At 40.8% G+C, this 17100-nt stretch overlaps 2 protein-coding genes across 2 annotated transcripts in view; one reads left to right on the plus strand and one right to left on the minus strand.

Moving 5' to 3' along the window:
- Nucleotides 1-17100, minus strand: part of LOC131938277 (uncharacterized) — a 29071-nt gene that overhangs the window by 5974 nt on the left and 5997 nt on the right. The window contains exon 2 of the mRNA XM_059296245.1: nucleotides 11557-13115. Within this exon, the coding sequence (XP_059152228.1) occupies nucleotides 11557-11974 (418 nt within the window). The 5' untranslated portion in view covers nucleotides 11975-13115. The remainder of the gene's footprint in view (nucleotides 1-11556; nucleotides 13116-17100) is intronic.
- Nucleotides 1-17100, plus strand: part of LOC131938281 (calcium uptake protein 3, mitochondrial) — a 73091-nt gene that overhangs the window by 353 nt on the left and 55638 nt on the right. The gene's annotated exons all lie outside the window — the stretch shown is intronic.

Here is a 17100-nt window from a genome sequence, read left to right on the forward strand (position 1 = left end):
CTTGAGTTGAATTAATTTTTTTATTCGACCAGCGAATTGTCCTGGGATAATTAACACGTTTCAAAAGTCTTAAAATAAACGAAGAGTATATGCAGAAGTAATCCGTTACGTTTATTGCGACGTTATGTGATTTATAAACCAGAGTTATTTCTCTGTTTACTTGAAACTACTTGCAAACTGGTCAGACTTGTTCTGATTTCAGTCAAACCATCACCATAGTAACGGCACCAACCTTGACCTTCACATTTAGCTCACGAAAAAAGCCATCAGGATCGGTTAATACTTGTTGTATTTTTCTGCCTAATTTTTTGTATCCATTAAACTCACTCACACACACTCTCTCTGTCACACACACTCTCTCTCTCTCACACACACACACACGTCCACACACCCAGAAACCTTGTGTCCACCTAGTTTCGGGTAAGCTTTAAAATGTCTATAAAACTCTCGCGGATTCTAAGAAAGCTTTTACCACCGGCACCGTAATCCTTATCCCGGCATTAAAAATTCTATGCCAGACCCGGCTGTCAGGTATCAGAGTAGACAATACTGGCTTCACCAGAAGTACAAAGTTCCGATAATTCTGGGGTGGTGGTGTGTGTGTGGGGGGGGATGTTAGAAGTAAACAATTAGTTTTTTTTTTTTTTTGCTACTGACCGAGTTTCAAATATGTGTAACTTGTCTGGTTAATTATAATAAATAGGTGTGGGTGTTGGGTGTGGGTGTGTGTGCGAGTGGGGGGGGGGGGGGAAGGGGGCTACAGCTAAAGAAAAAAAATGTTGCTTCATTGTGTAAAGTGTTTTATATCTGCTTAATTTCTCTTCACGCTTTGAGGTTAAAGGTTAAACTACGCCACACACGGCACAAAATAGCCGGAATTCGAAGCCAGTTGGGCACAAAGGAAATAATTCACAGTGATGGGGGAAGAGGTGCGACTCATTTAAATACCAAATCTAGCGGGGGAACACACGACATGTATTTTGCGATTAATGAGAGCAAGGGTGTGAATGGGATCATTGGCGTGACAGCATCATTGGCGTGACAGCATCCCCTACGTGACACCACGCTGATCTTCAAAAGTGGCCCGTCAGGGTCACGCGATACTCGCCCCCGACACCCACCATGAAGGAGGGCCATTCACCGCCAGTTACCAGAAACCGTCGAGTGCGTAATCGAGTTGGGAATTCCCAATAAATCACTTGGTGCGCAACAGTGTAAATCAGGCGCGGCGTTACGGTGTCTGGCGGGTTTGAATGGATGTGGGCAGCGCCCCGGTGAATTGGGGAATATCAAAGCCAAAAGGACAACGCCAGTCCGGCTCCCCCTCCCTCCCCTCCCTATGGAAACGCCCCTGGCTTTGCATGCAGAGTCGAGTTTCGCTTTTTTTCGTTGACCACTGGTCAGTTGGAATTCACAGCGGACAAAAGCCATTTTTACAACTGGAATTACCAGCCATTTATTATGGAATAACTGGACGGGATTTTCTCTCCGAGAGTGTAACGCTATCGAGTTTCACCCAGCGAATGACCAATGTCCCCATTAACCATGAGTCTGGAGCTGTATTCAACTCTGGTTTACATGTTGCCGTCCTATATATGGGGATTTATAGTCCCCCACTTAGGCCTTTAATTGACCGGTAGTCTAATGTTGTTTGATGTTCAACGCTTTAGTATCAGCCTACGCCGATAAATGATTTTAGTTTTGGTGCGCCGTTTCTACAAAGATTGTTACATTTGAATACAGTTTCTAATTCATCAGTAATTACATTATAATCAGATTTTTAAAAACTTGTGTTGTAGAATTGTATTTTCCGGATTTCTTTGTCAAATTTAAGGATACACTTTTTCAAAATAAAATGTACAATATCAAAATTTGAAATATTTAAAACTTAGTAGATTCTTTTTTTACGCGAACATGGGTTCTTGCTTCACAACGTTTGTGAATCTGGGAAAACAAGCATCAACTGACCAGGAGGGGGGGGGGGGGGGTGTGTTAAGATAACAGTCAATACAATGTGGACACGCTGCCTTGCAGTTGTTTGAGTCCTCAAGACGGGCGAGCGTAACCACCAGCTAAACCATAACGGCGGGGTTGAGAAATGCCCGGTGGTTTAGGGGATTTAACTACAAGTCAGCTGTGAGAAAATGTTTTCGTTAGAAGGGGGGGGGGGGGGCGCAGTGGTTTGAAAATATGTTTGCCGTCGGCCCCCCCCCCCCCCCCCCCAACCTCACCATCGCGGCCCAACCTGCTCCGGTCATAGCCGCTAATAGAAAAACCACTTATTTTGTCTTTCCACCTCCGTTTAACTCGGGTTTAACTACGTTTAACAAAAAATGGCGAGATTCTCCGGTATTATTCATGTATGTAAGGAGGGGGGGGGGAGGAGGAGGGGGGGAGTTAGATGGTCAACAATTTAATGACACCCTTCACAAAGTCAATTGGGTAACAGTTTATATACACCCTTCACTACATAGACGCGGGGACAGAACCGTAATATCTTGTACTTGTACTGATTTTTTTGGGGGGATCGAACACTAGCGAACGCATGTATTTCAACGTCACCGGCGCTCACACATCAGTCATGTTCCATCATGCGTTCTCACATCAGTCATGTTCCATAATATGTTCTCACATCAGTCATGTTCCATCGTGCGATCTCACATCAGTCATGTTCCATCGTGCACTCACACATCAGCCATGTTCCATCGTGTACTCACACATCAGTCATGTTCCATCGTGCACTCTCACATCAGTCATGTTCCATCGTGCACTCACACATCAGTCATGTTCCATCGTGTACTCACACATCAGTCATGTTCCATCGTGTACTCACACATCAGTCATGTTCCATCGTGTACTCACACATCAGTCATGTTCCATCGTGTACTCACACATCAGTCATGTTCCATCGTGTACTCACACATCAGTCATGTTCCATCGTGTACTCACACATCAGTCATGTTCCATCGTGTACTCACACATCAGTCATGTTCCATCGTGTACTCACACATCAGTCATGTTCCATCGTGTACTCACACATCAGTCATGTTCCATCGTAGAAACCCACTGCCAGTGCAACAGTTTTCAGCATCCAATTGACCAATGTTAAAGATTTTCAAAAATTAGATCCCTTCAATGTTTTTTTACGACGAATCCCGCATTTTTTTTTTATCGAGGAGACCTAGAAGATCATGCACGGACAAGTCATCTCATTGAATTTTTTTTTACGAGCCAATCAAAAAACTCCACGTGTCTTATGTCCATATTGTAAACACGAACGGAGCTGGAGAGCAGAATTGTAGATTGTCCTGGCATAAATTAACACCAGGCCCCCTCCTCGAGAGGGCGCGGTTTATGACGTGGGGCTGCCGTTGTTTCAGCAACAGTGTCGGATAGACAGAGGCGGTGACCTTATTCGGGCAGGGTCTGGCCGTGTTTGGGCGTGAAAAACAAAAGGAAAGGTACGAGAGGTTTACGACCGGTAACTCTTGATGTCGGCCCAATCACTTGGGTTTTCTCCCCTCTAAGTGCCGAAAAAGTAGTGTACTTGACCGTACTGTAGACTTAAAGTACTTGAGTAAACGACATCAACAAATAGAAAACTTGTGAAAAATCGGTAGAAATATTCAAAAAATTCACACCATCCTGAATTTATATTCTAAAAATATTGTCTTTTGATATTTATTTTTAAAAAACCGTAATTTCAGTTTTAAAAGAGCACCCGTGTAAAAAAACGTTTAGTCATAGTTCGTGTGACGGGTCTCAATACTAAGAAACTGGTGGGCTATCTATGGGCGGCTTATAAAAAAAAAACAGTCAATCATTTATTTTGTCCCCGTGACAAGCCCATTGCGACAGCTTATTGTACTGTAAAAATGTCACACCTTAGTAAAAAAATAAATCGATCTAAGATCACGTGGTAGGTACGAGGGGTGGGGGTGGGGGGGGGTGGGGGCACTCTCGACACACTCTAGCGTAAACAGCACTTCTCTTTAGATAAAGACATATTTTTGGAAGACTTGCGATCGTTTTTGGAGACTAGTTTGCTTGTGTTGTGAAATATTACGGTAAATATTGTTGTTGGTGCATCTGAGTGGCTCCACTGGGACAAAAGAATAATTTGTAAATATTTGATTAAAATGCCATCCCTCCCCCGCCCCCTCCATCCCCGTGAGCTGTTTACTCGATCGATCGCTTAACCTTGCGTCGCGAAATATGCCGGGGATAAGATCAGCGGCTCGTGAGCCGTCTGGCCCATGGCTCTCCGTGTCAGGCTACTCGCAGAGCTACCTAACATGACTACCTGTTGATCCAACACACATGCGAGCTACCCCCAGAACCCAACCACCTGAGGGCTACCCGCATAACCCACCCACCTGAGGGCTACCCACAGAACCCAGAGGGCTACCCACAGAACCCAACCACCTGAGGGCTACCCACAGAACCCACCCACCTGAGGGCTACCTGCAAAACCCAACAAAAATTAGGGCTACCGGCAAAACCCAAAAAAAATTAGGGCTACCCGCAATACCCAACAAAAATTAGGGCTACCCGCAGAGCCCACGCACCCCACCCACCAGAGGGCAACCCCTAAAGCCCATCAAAATTAGGGCAACCCCCAAAGCCCACCTAGATTAGGGCTTCCTGACGAGCCAACCCACATGCACATCATTGCTTATTAAGTCCTTGCTCTCTGGCTCTCCCTTTTTCTTATTGGCTATCGATTTTCGTAGTTAATTATTTCCGTTAACTTATCAATCGGGCCAAGCCTACGGTAGTTTGTCAGAGACAGAAAAAAAAGTGCATCACAGGCATTAAAATAACAAATTCTAGGGAAAGCTCTACATAGTAATTTAATCTAATCAATGCCAGGAGTTGAATTAAAAAAGAATTGTCGCAATCAGATTTTACATCTATTCCTAGACCAGCTTTCATTGAAGATCGGACGGTACAACCACCACACTTCAACAAAGGCGGTCCTGTTGTCCAAATGTCAAAACTATTGTCCTCAGTTCCGTGGGTGATGTTTTGTTTCAAACTATCTTCCAAAAGATGTAGCCATTCAATATATAGATACAAATGTTAAAAGATAGAGTTACAAATGCAATAAACTATATTTTTATTACTGAACCTACAATTTGAATTCCATTCAACGTGTGCTTAGTGAACAGTTACATAGCGCATACAATTTTTTTTTAATTTAAAAACTAAAACTTCTTGCTACCAGCATGTAACATAAACTATCTTTAACGTGCTATTTTAACTTGTGAACCATTACTAACCCGTGTTCTTAACTATTTTTATTTCAACCATGCAACTTTAACCATTTAATCTCAGCTAACCTGTGGCCTCAACTATCTGTAGCATGCAATTAAAGCGCCCCTTGGTCTCCTGCTTATAAACAGTTTATGCCAGGCATTAAGTTTATTAAATAATCTCCCCCTTTGACGTCCGCGCACATTTTTAGCCGCTAGACAACATGCCGTAAACACAATCCTTGCTTAGCGAGATGCTATTTTCCTTCATGACATGAGCATGCGGAATATTTCACTAGAGCTACTTTTTTTTTTTAGGAAACTATTATCTATGGGACTGGAATGTCTGTCTGTTCTTACTTAAGCCTGGTCTGAATCAAGAGAGGTCAACGTGTTGATAATACTCCGGCTAATAAAGTAGGGAAAAGTAAAAGAAAAAAATATACTTCCAAGAAATGCTGTTCTTTTTTTACTTTTTCCGAGAAAAATTTCGCCAGTACTTATCGAAAAATCAATCGTCTAAACATGCATAGATCAGCTAATACTTATCTGACTTGTGGGGCTTTAAGTCGTGTTAAGGTATATGGGCATTGCACGAGAAGGGGATGGGGAGGGGGCGTTGGAGGATTTTAAGGGTGACTAGAATTTAGGCAATCTGATTCACCATGTCAGACTACATAGCTAATTCAGAGAGCGTGGTTAAATATTTACCTTCTTAGGTTAGATGTGACAATGGATAAGACACTCATTATATATATATATATATATATATATATATATATATATATATATATATATATATATATATATATATATATATATATATATATATATATATATATATATGCGCATGTAAGCGCATACATATACAGAGAAGGAAGCTTGAAGTTGTATTCAAGTCAGTGTGTTAAGCCATTTATAGCCTTATGTTTGCTTACATACATACACAAGTGCTGACGTCACTTTACAGTCTATACGAGCTATGAAAGGCTATGGAACAGTCCCGTAAAAACGTTTGAATGGACTGGAGTTAAATTAATTTAAATGGCTCAGTTTCCACCGGTCAGTAACCCGTCCAGTATTTGTATAAAGATCTATGGGAAAGTAAAGTTTTGCTCTAATTTATTAAAAATCTATAGAACTTATTAAGAAGACGATACGCTTTAGAAACACTGGCAATTAACATTAAAAGACATAAATAATGTTTTACAGTTGCATTTTAAAGAGTTAGGTAGTTCAATCGATATTCAAATCAACATGATGTACTATCTGTATTTGGCTGTCAAATAGTACACGAGTTTTCTTCCAACACAATCGCCTTTCCACCATAAAGAAATTGGCCGCGAATGTGTAAATATATTCCGTGCTAATACAAACTAGTGCCAAGCTTTCAAGATTTAAAAAACCCGTCGAGTGTTGGAGTCTTACACCTACACAGTGCCAGACTGTGTTACAATACAGTCTAGATTTTTTTACTGCTGAACTTTTTAGGTTTTTCCCGACCTTGACGCGGTACACTATTTACCGCGATTGATCCCTGATCTACAGGAGATTGACTCCCACCCCTCCCCCCTCACCCAGACAGCTGTACAATCTCCCCGATCAGGTGGGGGCCAGTGGAGACCACACTTAGAAATACACAGCTCTGGTTTTGTCAAGAACTTGCAGCAAATCGCAGCCCCAGAGAGTGTAGTACACCACACTAGACACACCAGCTAGGTGTGACAGCCGATACAACTACCTATGTGTGATCGTCAGCTTTATTTATACACCACGTCCCAGGTAGTACATGAGAGAGTGTTCAGCCTAACGCACCAGATCGAACGCTTATCGGGTGTTCGATAAGGGACTTTCTTATTGGCCCGGCGATATCTCAGCGGGGTCGGGGAAGAAATGGGCTTAGTAAATAGACTGGTTTCTTCATCATTCGGATAGTAGGGTGATCTACCACTTGTGCTGGCTGATAAAACTGTTGTCTTTTTTTTTTAATAAACACCTTTAAAAATATGCTTACCCAGAGGAATATATATATATATATATATATATATATATATATATATATATATATATATATATATATATATATATATATATGCGTACGCACGTACATATGTACAAATACATTATATACATGTATTTATATACATGTAAACATACAAATACGTACATTATATGTATATATATATATATATATATATATATATATATATATATATATATATATATATATATATATATATATATATATATATATATATATATATACGTATGTATAGAGGTGCAGCTGTAGAGCGAGTAGGCCTCAAGCATTGATTACACAGGTAGCAAGTGAAGTGACAGAAAAACAATTGACGGTTATCGGAGAGATCTTAAACCTGGTCTGGCACCGTTACTGTCGCGAGTTCTGAAGATGTGTCTGTCTGCTCTCGTCATCGCCTCGTCAGCGTGGTGTCTGCCTGATGTTTGTTTAGTACACGTTTAGTGGGGCTCTCCGTCTGTGTGTGTGTCTGTCTGTGTGTGTGTGTGTGTGTGTGTGTGTGTGGTGGGAACAAAAAAAAACAGTATTTGAAACAAGACAAATTTAGAACATTGTGTTCTAATTCTGGTGCAGCTAATATTAGACCTATAGGAAGCTGTTGTTTATCTTAACGGTTCGGCCTAAGGTTGAAGTGTTTGTTTTAAGTAGTGCGGTAGATACGTAGCTACCATTAGACAGCGAAGTAGTTCCAGTTTATCAGCTTTTATTACCACAGCGATATATATATATATATATATATATATATATATATATATATATATATATATATATATATATATATATATATATATATATATATATATATATATATATATATATATATATATGTATATATATATATATATGTATATATATATATATATATATATATATATATATATATATATATATATATATATATATATATATATATATATATATATATATATATATATATAATGTAAAATACATTTACGTGATTAAATATGCGATAATACAACTACTTCTGGTGTCTAAAAAATCGAACTGTTGCCGTATTAGGGAGTGTCCCAAATTAGGTACAGGGTCGATGACCTTAAGTTTAAGCACAGAGTTTCCTTAAGCCGCTTGCTCTATTGAAATATCTTTTACCTATATATCAGATATAGGTCGTGAGGAATCAACGTGAACAGCATTTAAACGTACTACGACAGTCAATACATTGACTACATCACTATTTAAACTGACCACATCACTCAACAAACTGACGTCAGCAGTCAATATCCTGACCACAGAGTCAACTACTGACCAGTGCAATCATCAACTGACCACAGTAATCACGAGGCAATGTACCAAACACTACCCACTATCTACTGTTGTAGCCCACTCCTTCACCTCCTTTGGTACCACCAAACCCCCTACGATCTGAACTGTCCCTTAGTTAATTTAACCCCGTCCCAGCGCATGCCATCGTCCCGCGGCCAGGCGACTTGATGTTGACGGTGGCGCTACAAATTACTCCAAAACCTGACGATTAAATGGGAGTAAAGCTGATCTCGTGTCTAGAGGCACCGAGCCTAAAGGGGGGGGGGGGGGGGGGGTGCTAGGTAAAGTAGGACTCTACAAGTCGGGGGCCATGAATGGGGGGCGTGAATGAATGTAGCTGCGTGCATTCTTCGCAGGAATTCGATTCCCTTTCGATAAAACTTAATAAAAGAGTTCGATCAGATTTTTTAATCGATCTCACCAGACGTGTGACCCACACAAATTTCCTTCAAGATTTATCTGTAATATTTCTTTAGCCCAACACTGAAGACACAATAGACCCAACAGTTCAGTCGCTTTTAATTCAATATATATATATATATATATATATATATATATATATATATATATATATATATATATATATATATATATGTCACAGACTGTATAATTATGTATCTTTATTATATTGTGTTTTGCATGAATGAAGAGTACCTGGCTAGCGGAAGGACTGTCTGAGCGATCGTCATGTGTTTTTTCATGTTTTTGGGTGAGATCGCTCATGTACGTAAGGGGAGAGAATGGACCGTATAAAAGGGAGAGAAAAAGGTGAACGGGTGTTGTGTGCTAGGACTTGGGACTTGAACTGTGGCAGTGAATGTAAGATGTCTCCATGACTTGGAGTCGTGACTGTGACTGTACTTGTTGAGTATCTTCTAATATGGATTTACCATGAATAACCATGGATTTATCATTCTCACTGTATATAGTGTAAATAAAGTCATCATTTGAAGTTGCCACTATTGCTTGTATTCCTGTGTGAAAACTAACCCACAACAACAAAGAATTCATGTTGTTACAATATATATATATATATATATATATATATATATATATATATATATATATATATATATATATATATATATATATATATATATATATATATATGGCAATTTAAGGTGATATAAAAGTAAAATTACAGGGGATTTTCCGAAACAAGTAGATATTTGAAAAAATTTAACGAAGTTAGAAACTGGCAAATTCCAAAGACAGATACCCAGTTAAAATTCCGAAAGTCCGAGAAAGATGAACGTAATTGCAGGCCTATTGTGTCTACCTTGGTCCCAGATCTTCTGCTAGGTATCAAAAGGACACTGTGTAAGAATCTGACAAAACAAAATGCGCAAACACTCTCCGGTTTTTCCAAGCCAGACGGCCCAGTGTATAAAAAGGCTAAGATTATGTTGTGTATGTAAGAGATAAGAAAGAGTATACATGTCTATATGTGTACAGGTACATCAACTTGGTCACGATTGGAATGTCTCAAATATTTTTTTTACGGTCTTTTACATTCAAGGTGCAAATAGTGACCTTAGTGTTTCTTTCAGATTTTTCTTTCGGGGGGAAGGGGCACTTGTAATTTTCGGAGGTAGAGTGGGGGCCGGATAAAAAATGTTGCCGGAGGGGGGGGGGGGGGTGGAGTTGCCTAAAAAAAATTACCGACCTTTATACGTCGGCCAATATTTGGTCCTTTGTAGAACAACTATATTGACATTAAACTACACACATAGGCCTACATTTTAACTAGTTAATTGCATTAATTAGATTCAAGAAATTGGTTCGATTGTGACACGTTTTTGTGGGTGAATAAAAAACAACTAGTTTGATAACAAGTTAAGTTATCTTTAAGGACTTGAGAGGTGGTGGCAGGAGGGTTAACGATAATCTCTGAGGAAAACCATTGCATCATGATTATATCGAGCAAGGATTACGTCACAAATGAGATAATGAGGTTGTGTTTGTCAAGGCGTTGTCCGGTAAATCCCCAGATCCGGTGATAAAATGGGTGAAAATCCCCTCTGTTGTTAGACGCCATCAACTCGGCCTCAGCCTCGGTCTGAAACTTCCCGTCATTACGGCAACAGGGGCGACATCTGCCGGGCAATATTGCGTCACGGGCTACACATTACGTCATCAACGACACTCGACTGTACTCGAGGGTGTCGTTGTTTCAACGTCATTTCCGATGGCCGTATTGTTTTCCGATGGCCGTATTGTTTTCCGATGACCGTAATGTTAACAGTTGGTCTCGCCCCCCCCCCCCCCGACACAATGTACAGAGCCAGGCTAGAGGAAGTCCATTGGCAATGACCCGACACCCTGCCCGGGTGTAGTATTAACTCTACCCCCACTGGCCAGGGGAGGCGTCAGGTCACGCGTCGACGCGAGCCACTGGCAGGCAGGTGTTTGAACGCTGACCAATCGCCCGGGTGGCGCCGGATGAAAATAGCCATTAGCAATTGTCTGACCGCGCGGGCTAGCCCATTGTGTGCCCCTAACAAGAATTATTATAATCATGTCGCATTTTATAGCATACAGTGTTTAAATTTCAACACAATTTGTTTGAAGAGATCTTTTCTAATACAACGGATGAATACAGCTGATTTTTTAAACACTACGCTAGCTACTCATAATGAATATTTTTAAAAGTTTTGACCTCAAAAACTATAATCGTTAGAGAAAATGGCGCCAAAAATGTTTAAATATCAAGTCTTTGAAAAACTGCTTTGTATTACTTTAAACGCAGTAGTAATCAACACATAAACTGTTATTTCGGGCTAAGGTCTTCATAAGGGTAAATATCATTTACATATAAATCACATATGATGAATGGTAGACTTTGTGATAGCAAGTTTTTATTTTACCCGTGTCAAATAAGAAATGTGATGAGTAGACGAATCCACATTTTACATTACACAATTTATTAAGAGAGATGATTTCATTATTTTAAAAATTAAAGTAATTAAAAAAACTTACCGTATTTACTAGGCTTCCCATTCGAGTAAGTTCCAGTAATGCTATCGTTTTTAATCTGTAGGTATTGGTCGTTCATCGCTCGTAAGTAGTAATAGCGTTCCTGGGGCTGAAGCCTCCAGTCCTTGGGGAGCGAGTGTGTCACTCCCCCCGGGCGCGGGGCCTCGTCCCCCTGGGGAAAATCTATGTGAAAACCGTCACTCTGATCGAAGCCGGTCTTTCGGGAGGCGTCAGGGAGGGGGTGGCCGGTCGCCCGGGGTAGCAGTAGGGCCGCCATGATCAGGAGAAGCAGGTAAGATCCGAGTTTACACGATGATGATGACGGTGACGATAATGGCGATGAAGGTAGTGACGAGAGCGGTGACGGCGACACGGCTAGGTTCGAGTAGTTCACTAGAGAAAGAGGAAGGTTTGATAGCATCTCCTTAGCCCCGACCCGCGCTGGGATGGCAAACTGTCGGCTGCTCTCTCGGGGGTGGGTGCCGGTGTGGGAGGGAGACTCCCACTGGGCTGCGCGCCTTGTATTTTTAGTTTTTGGGTTGGTTGTCGTGGAAAAGTGTGGGGTCCTGTTAGATCGTCGTGAGGGGGGAGGGCGTGGATCAACCTGCCATGCTCGGAGCTGCAGCAGACTGATGAAGCACGTGACGTATCCAGCGGATGTGACGTAGTGGTCGTCTGCTGATGGGTCGCAGAGGTTGGCTGTTGAGTTTGCGTCACTTCAGGTAGTTGAGGTAAGGAGACGTGATCACATGACCGGAAGTGCTGGGGTTCTCGCGGACTGTCAGTAAAGCCGAACAGCTGCTGGCCAACCATTGAGGCGGTTCAACGAGTAACGGTGGCCTCTGCGCTGTCTTCAAGTTCAAGGCCAAGTACATGTGTTCGATGGTGTTCGGAAATTAATCCTTCTTTTTTCAAAGATCAATTATATATAAATATTGATGAGGTAGATTGAAAATGAATAAAATTACGGTAATTGGATTAAATACCTTAATTAAAATTAGGACATCTAGCTTTCAGTATGAAGATGTACTATACTGACCCGGACAGCATATGTGGAATGATTCTGGATCACGACTGATAAAAGTTTAATTATCGAGCCAACTTCTAACACAGGGTAATATATGTTCTAAATTTAGCTTGAGTATCATCAGATAAATAAATAAATAACTCAGCATTTACTAGAAACGTCTAGGAATAACTTTAAAAAAAAAATACAACGTTAAACAGAATTTGAGTATCAATCTACGCAGAGCGTTGTTTCAACAAGTGTGATAGCAGATAATTATTTATATATCAGGAGGAATTAAAGGGGTTTTCTGGCACCGTGGCGGTGGAGAGTTTTGACGTAATGCTTGGATGTTCCGGCACTGGTCTGCAGACGGCGCTGCTGAGGTATATCCTGACGCGCGTCGACCTGTCCGATGCTGCGTCAGCAGGGCAGGTGGATGACTCCCAGAGACTCGACTCTTGAGAAGGGTGGTGTGGGGCTAGCAAATCCATGACCCGCGCCGACCGAGGGTGGATCTATGCATGTCCCTGATCAGGAGCGGCTTGCCAAAACACTGGGGAAAAATAGAATGGATTAGTCTAGACCAGGAAAAAAATGATTGCGATAATCCATCTTAAGACTGTGTTACCTGTCTATAGGCTTCACGGCATGTCTGCAACACATTATGGAAGTAAGTTGTTATAGTCAAATGGATAAAACACACCTTATCTCTTTCTCTATCTCCCTCTACACACAAACTATATATATATATATATATATATATATATATATATATATATATATATATATATATATATATATATATATATATATATATATTGCTTTACTACAATAATTAAAACACTATATTATACACTTAAAGCGCTGCAAGAAACATAAGCTAACATTATAACATACACCTGCCCATTATAATATACAATACATACCAATCACATACAACACATGCCCATATCATACACAACACATGTTAATGTCACATATAACGCATGGTAACGTCACATACAACACATCTTGTTACTTGTAAACATGAATCCAATCATAGCCATGTGCACAGCTTGAGATGACGCCCATATTTGCATACATGTATTCTTGAACTTATGGTAATCACAAGTATGCTAATTACTTTAATTAACGTTGGGATAAAACCAAAACAAGATACATTCATTTTCTGTAGGTTGTGTCTTATGTAAGATTGTGGATGTTGCAGATTGGACGAGTTCTAGTTCTAAAATGTAAGCTAGTATTTGATTTTTTCGAGTTCTAAAATGTAAGCTAGTATTTGATTTGTTCGAGTTCTAAAATATAAGCTAGTATTTCATTTGTTCGAGTTCGATAGTTGTGAAATGTAAGGATTCTATAAATAGAATCTATGATGAGAAGTGTGGATGAGGGTTGTGAGAACGACACAGTGCTAGTGAAGCGAGAAAAAAACGAAAGTTCGCCGTGTGGGAACACGAAAGTTCGCCGTGTGGGAACACGAAAGTTCGCCGTGTGGGAACACGAGGTGCGAGTGTCAGACGACTACACGTGCATGTAGAATCGTTTGAGGAGCTTGGAGGTTAAGCTCACCTTTCAACAAGTGTCAGAGCTAATCCATTAATGTCATTAATTATGCAAACTTAGTTGAATTCAGCCCGCCTGAAACGAACGGTATTTACTTTAACAACGCGAGGAGTGGGAGCCGGTGTAAGATTTGGGGCTTTGCCACAAAATTGTTTAACAAAGACCGTAAAAACGGTTGAGTATCTTCTCATTTCAAAACGAATGTCCTAGTAACAAATTACATACTTGTAGTCTAGTAGCTAAACGAAAAAGTCGGGAGATTTTTTTTTTTTTAAACGTAGAAATAATTCCGGTGATTGTTTTTACCTTACAGCCAAAACAACCACTTTTAAAATAAAACTGAAGCGAACTCACCGATATTGTTGCCAGATAAATATCCGTCAAATCTGTGTGAAAATTACATGTGAAATATGCAGGCAGGTACGTACGTGCTTGCCTTTTTGGCGGTTAATTTTTGAACCGCTCTTGGGTGGCTCCCTGGTAAATGTTCACCCCCCTGAGTCAGACCTGCAAGCGAGGAGTGCATTAAGCCCTGAGGAACGCCATATTAGCGGGTTGTATTGAGCAATAGCTTAAACTGTCATCTCGGTCAGGCGCATCTTAAAGACCCAATTCATCAAGTTTGCCAGGAAAATACAGTAGCCTCAAGAGCGCAAGTAATTCATCGCTCCACGCTTCTCCACGCACCCTCACACCTTTCTGCCCAGGGTTCCTCTAAGTGAAAGGCCCGTCTCACTCTTACGTGTTTGGCCATGATGGCCAAGCTGGTGGCCAAAGTTATCAACGGGATGGAATCTCCTGCAAAGCTGCAATAAGCTTAACAAGGTTTAGTGACTCTCACTTGGGTTAGCCGTACCGCGGGTCAGAGATTTTACGCCCCACCTCCCAGGAAAGTTTATAACCGCCAGAGGGTAGGATTTCATACTACGATGCACATAAAATAACACAAACACACATTAAAAGACAGAGGACTATTTATCATCTTGTTCATCGTTCTCAGTTATCAAAAGATACGAGAACAACATTCTAAACACCGCTTGCCTCCAAATAATCTCCAATAATAACTCGCTGTTCCCGGGATTTAAAAATATCCCCACACTTTTAATCGGGTAAAAAAAGCTCGATTATCTAATAGGGGATTTAAAAAATAGGATTAAAAATACAGATGAGAATTTTTTTTAAACCCAGAAGGAAATTACAGGTCATTTTTAAAATTGTTTTTTTTTTAATTTCCTGCGATGGATAAAAATAAAACAATGGGACGGATTGAGTTGTAGATTTTATAGAGGTTATGATTCGTTTTTGTAAAGAGAAAACTCATTAGTTTTTGAGAAACACTTCAAGCTTGAAAGTGTTTTCTTTTTTTCTTTTTAAAGAAACCCGAATGTTCGTAAAATTGATTGATTTTCTTGAGAGAAAACAATGAATGATTAACAGACAAATATGGCGAAATTTGCGACATACGACGGACACAGTGGGGAGTACTTGAAACATATGACAATCGTATGGAGACTTGTCACATGACACACTAGGAAAACATGAAACATATGACAATCATATGGAGACGTCACATGACACACTAAGCAAAACTTGATACTATTATATGGTGACCTGTGACACACAACAGATTGAGGGTGAGGGGGGGGGGGGGGGGGTAATAGCGTACATCACTAGCGAGATGGGAGGTAATAGCGTACATCACTAGCGAGATGGGAGGTAATATCGCACATCACTAGCTAGATTGTAGGCAATAGCGTACGTCTCTAGCTATATGGGAGGTAATAGCACACATCACTAGCTAGATGGGAGGTAATATTGCACATCACTAGCTAGATGGGAGGTAATAGCGTATATCACTAGCTAGATGGGAGGTAATAGCGCACATCACTAGCTAGATGGGAGGTAATATCGCACATCACTAGCTAGATGGGAGGTAACTGAGACATCATCCCAGAATTGATTCAACTCGGCACAACAAGCCATTTGATACAGAACCAGGAGAACGCTGGGTAGTGGCTTAGTCTACCCCGAGCTCGGCGCATTAGAATAATTAGATGCAAAGTACATGGGGACTTGAGTGTGATCCGCCTACCCCCCACCCACGGAGAGCCGAGGGGAAGGAGTGATTTAACACCCCCTAATCACCCCCGGGGTAACGAGAACTCGCACACTTGAAGGTAAAACGCTCTGTCCTCGTTACACCCCCCCCCCCCCCCTGCAGCAACACGTTGTTCGGTGACGTAGAAGAATGACGTCATATTTTTAAAAAATGCTGTAGAGAAACAATTTAAGAAAGGTGTAAAAAAAAAGACGAGCGACGTTACCTTGAAAAAGGTGTATGTTGAAGGGATAAAATAGCTTTAGAGATTAGGTAAAAACATATCTTAATTCATGAGTTAAAATAGGTTTACAAAAATAGATATCAAAATATTCCGTAGCTATAAGTTATCCCGTGATGTTGTAGGCTTTAAAGTCATAAACAATGCATTTAATATGTGTACAGTTCTTTTTTTAAAACAGCGACTTATCAAATTTGTTCAAGGCTTTGGCCGGCACCGCTTTTTAATCTCACCTTAATGTCATTTCTCGTGATCCAAGCAGACGATAAACGCCGCCGACAGACGATAAGCCATTGTGACTGACGTCTGGGCTGACTCAAATCTGGTGCCTGGTCTTGTAGCACGGGGGGGAGGGGGGATTCCCGAGGGCACGTGCGCCGCGGGTGTGAGCACTCTATGCAGGCGGAGGGGGGGGGGGTGCTTTGTAAGTGGATAGTGCTCAATTTGTAGCGATTAAATGGGCTCTTTAGTTAGTTAGTGCTCGATAATCTTGGCTTCATAAGTAGCTAGTGCTAAATAATATGGGCTCATTAATTAAGTAACTAGTGTTTCTTAAAAGTATGAGTGTAGATTACCGTCCTGATATAATTACGTAGACTTACACCAAAAAGTAGGAGTTTTAAAAAAAATTCAAGA

Source organism: Physella acuta, unplaced genomic scaffold (assembly GCF_028476545.2).
Source record: "Physella acuta isolate Inbredline_101_S28 unplaced genomic scaffold, ASM2847654v3 ptg000017l, whole genome shotgun sequence".
NCBI classification, from domain to species: domain Eukaryota; kingdom Metazoa; phylum Mollusca; class Gastropoda; family Physidae; genus Physella; species Physella acuta.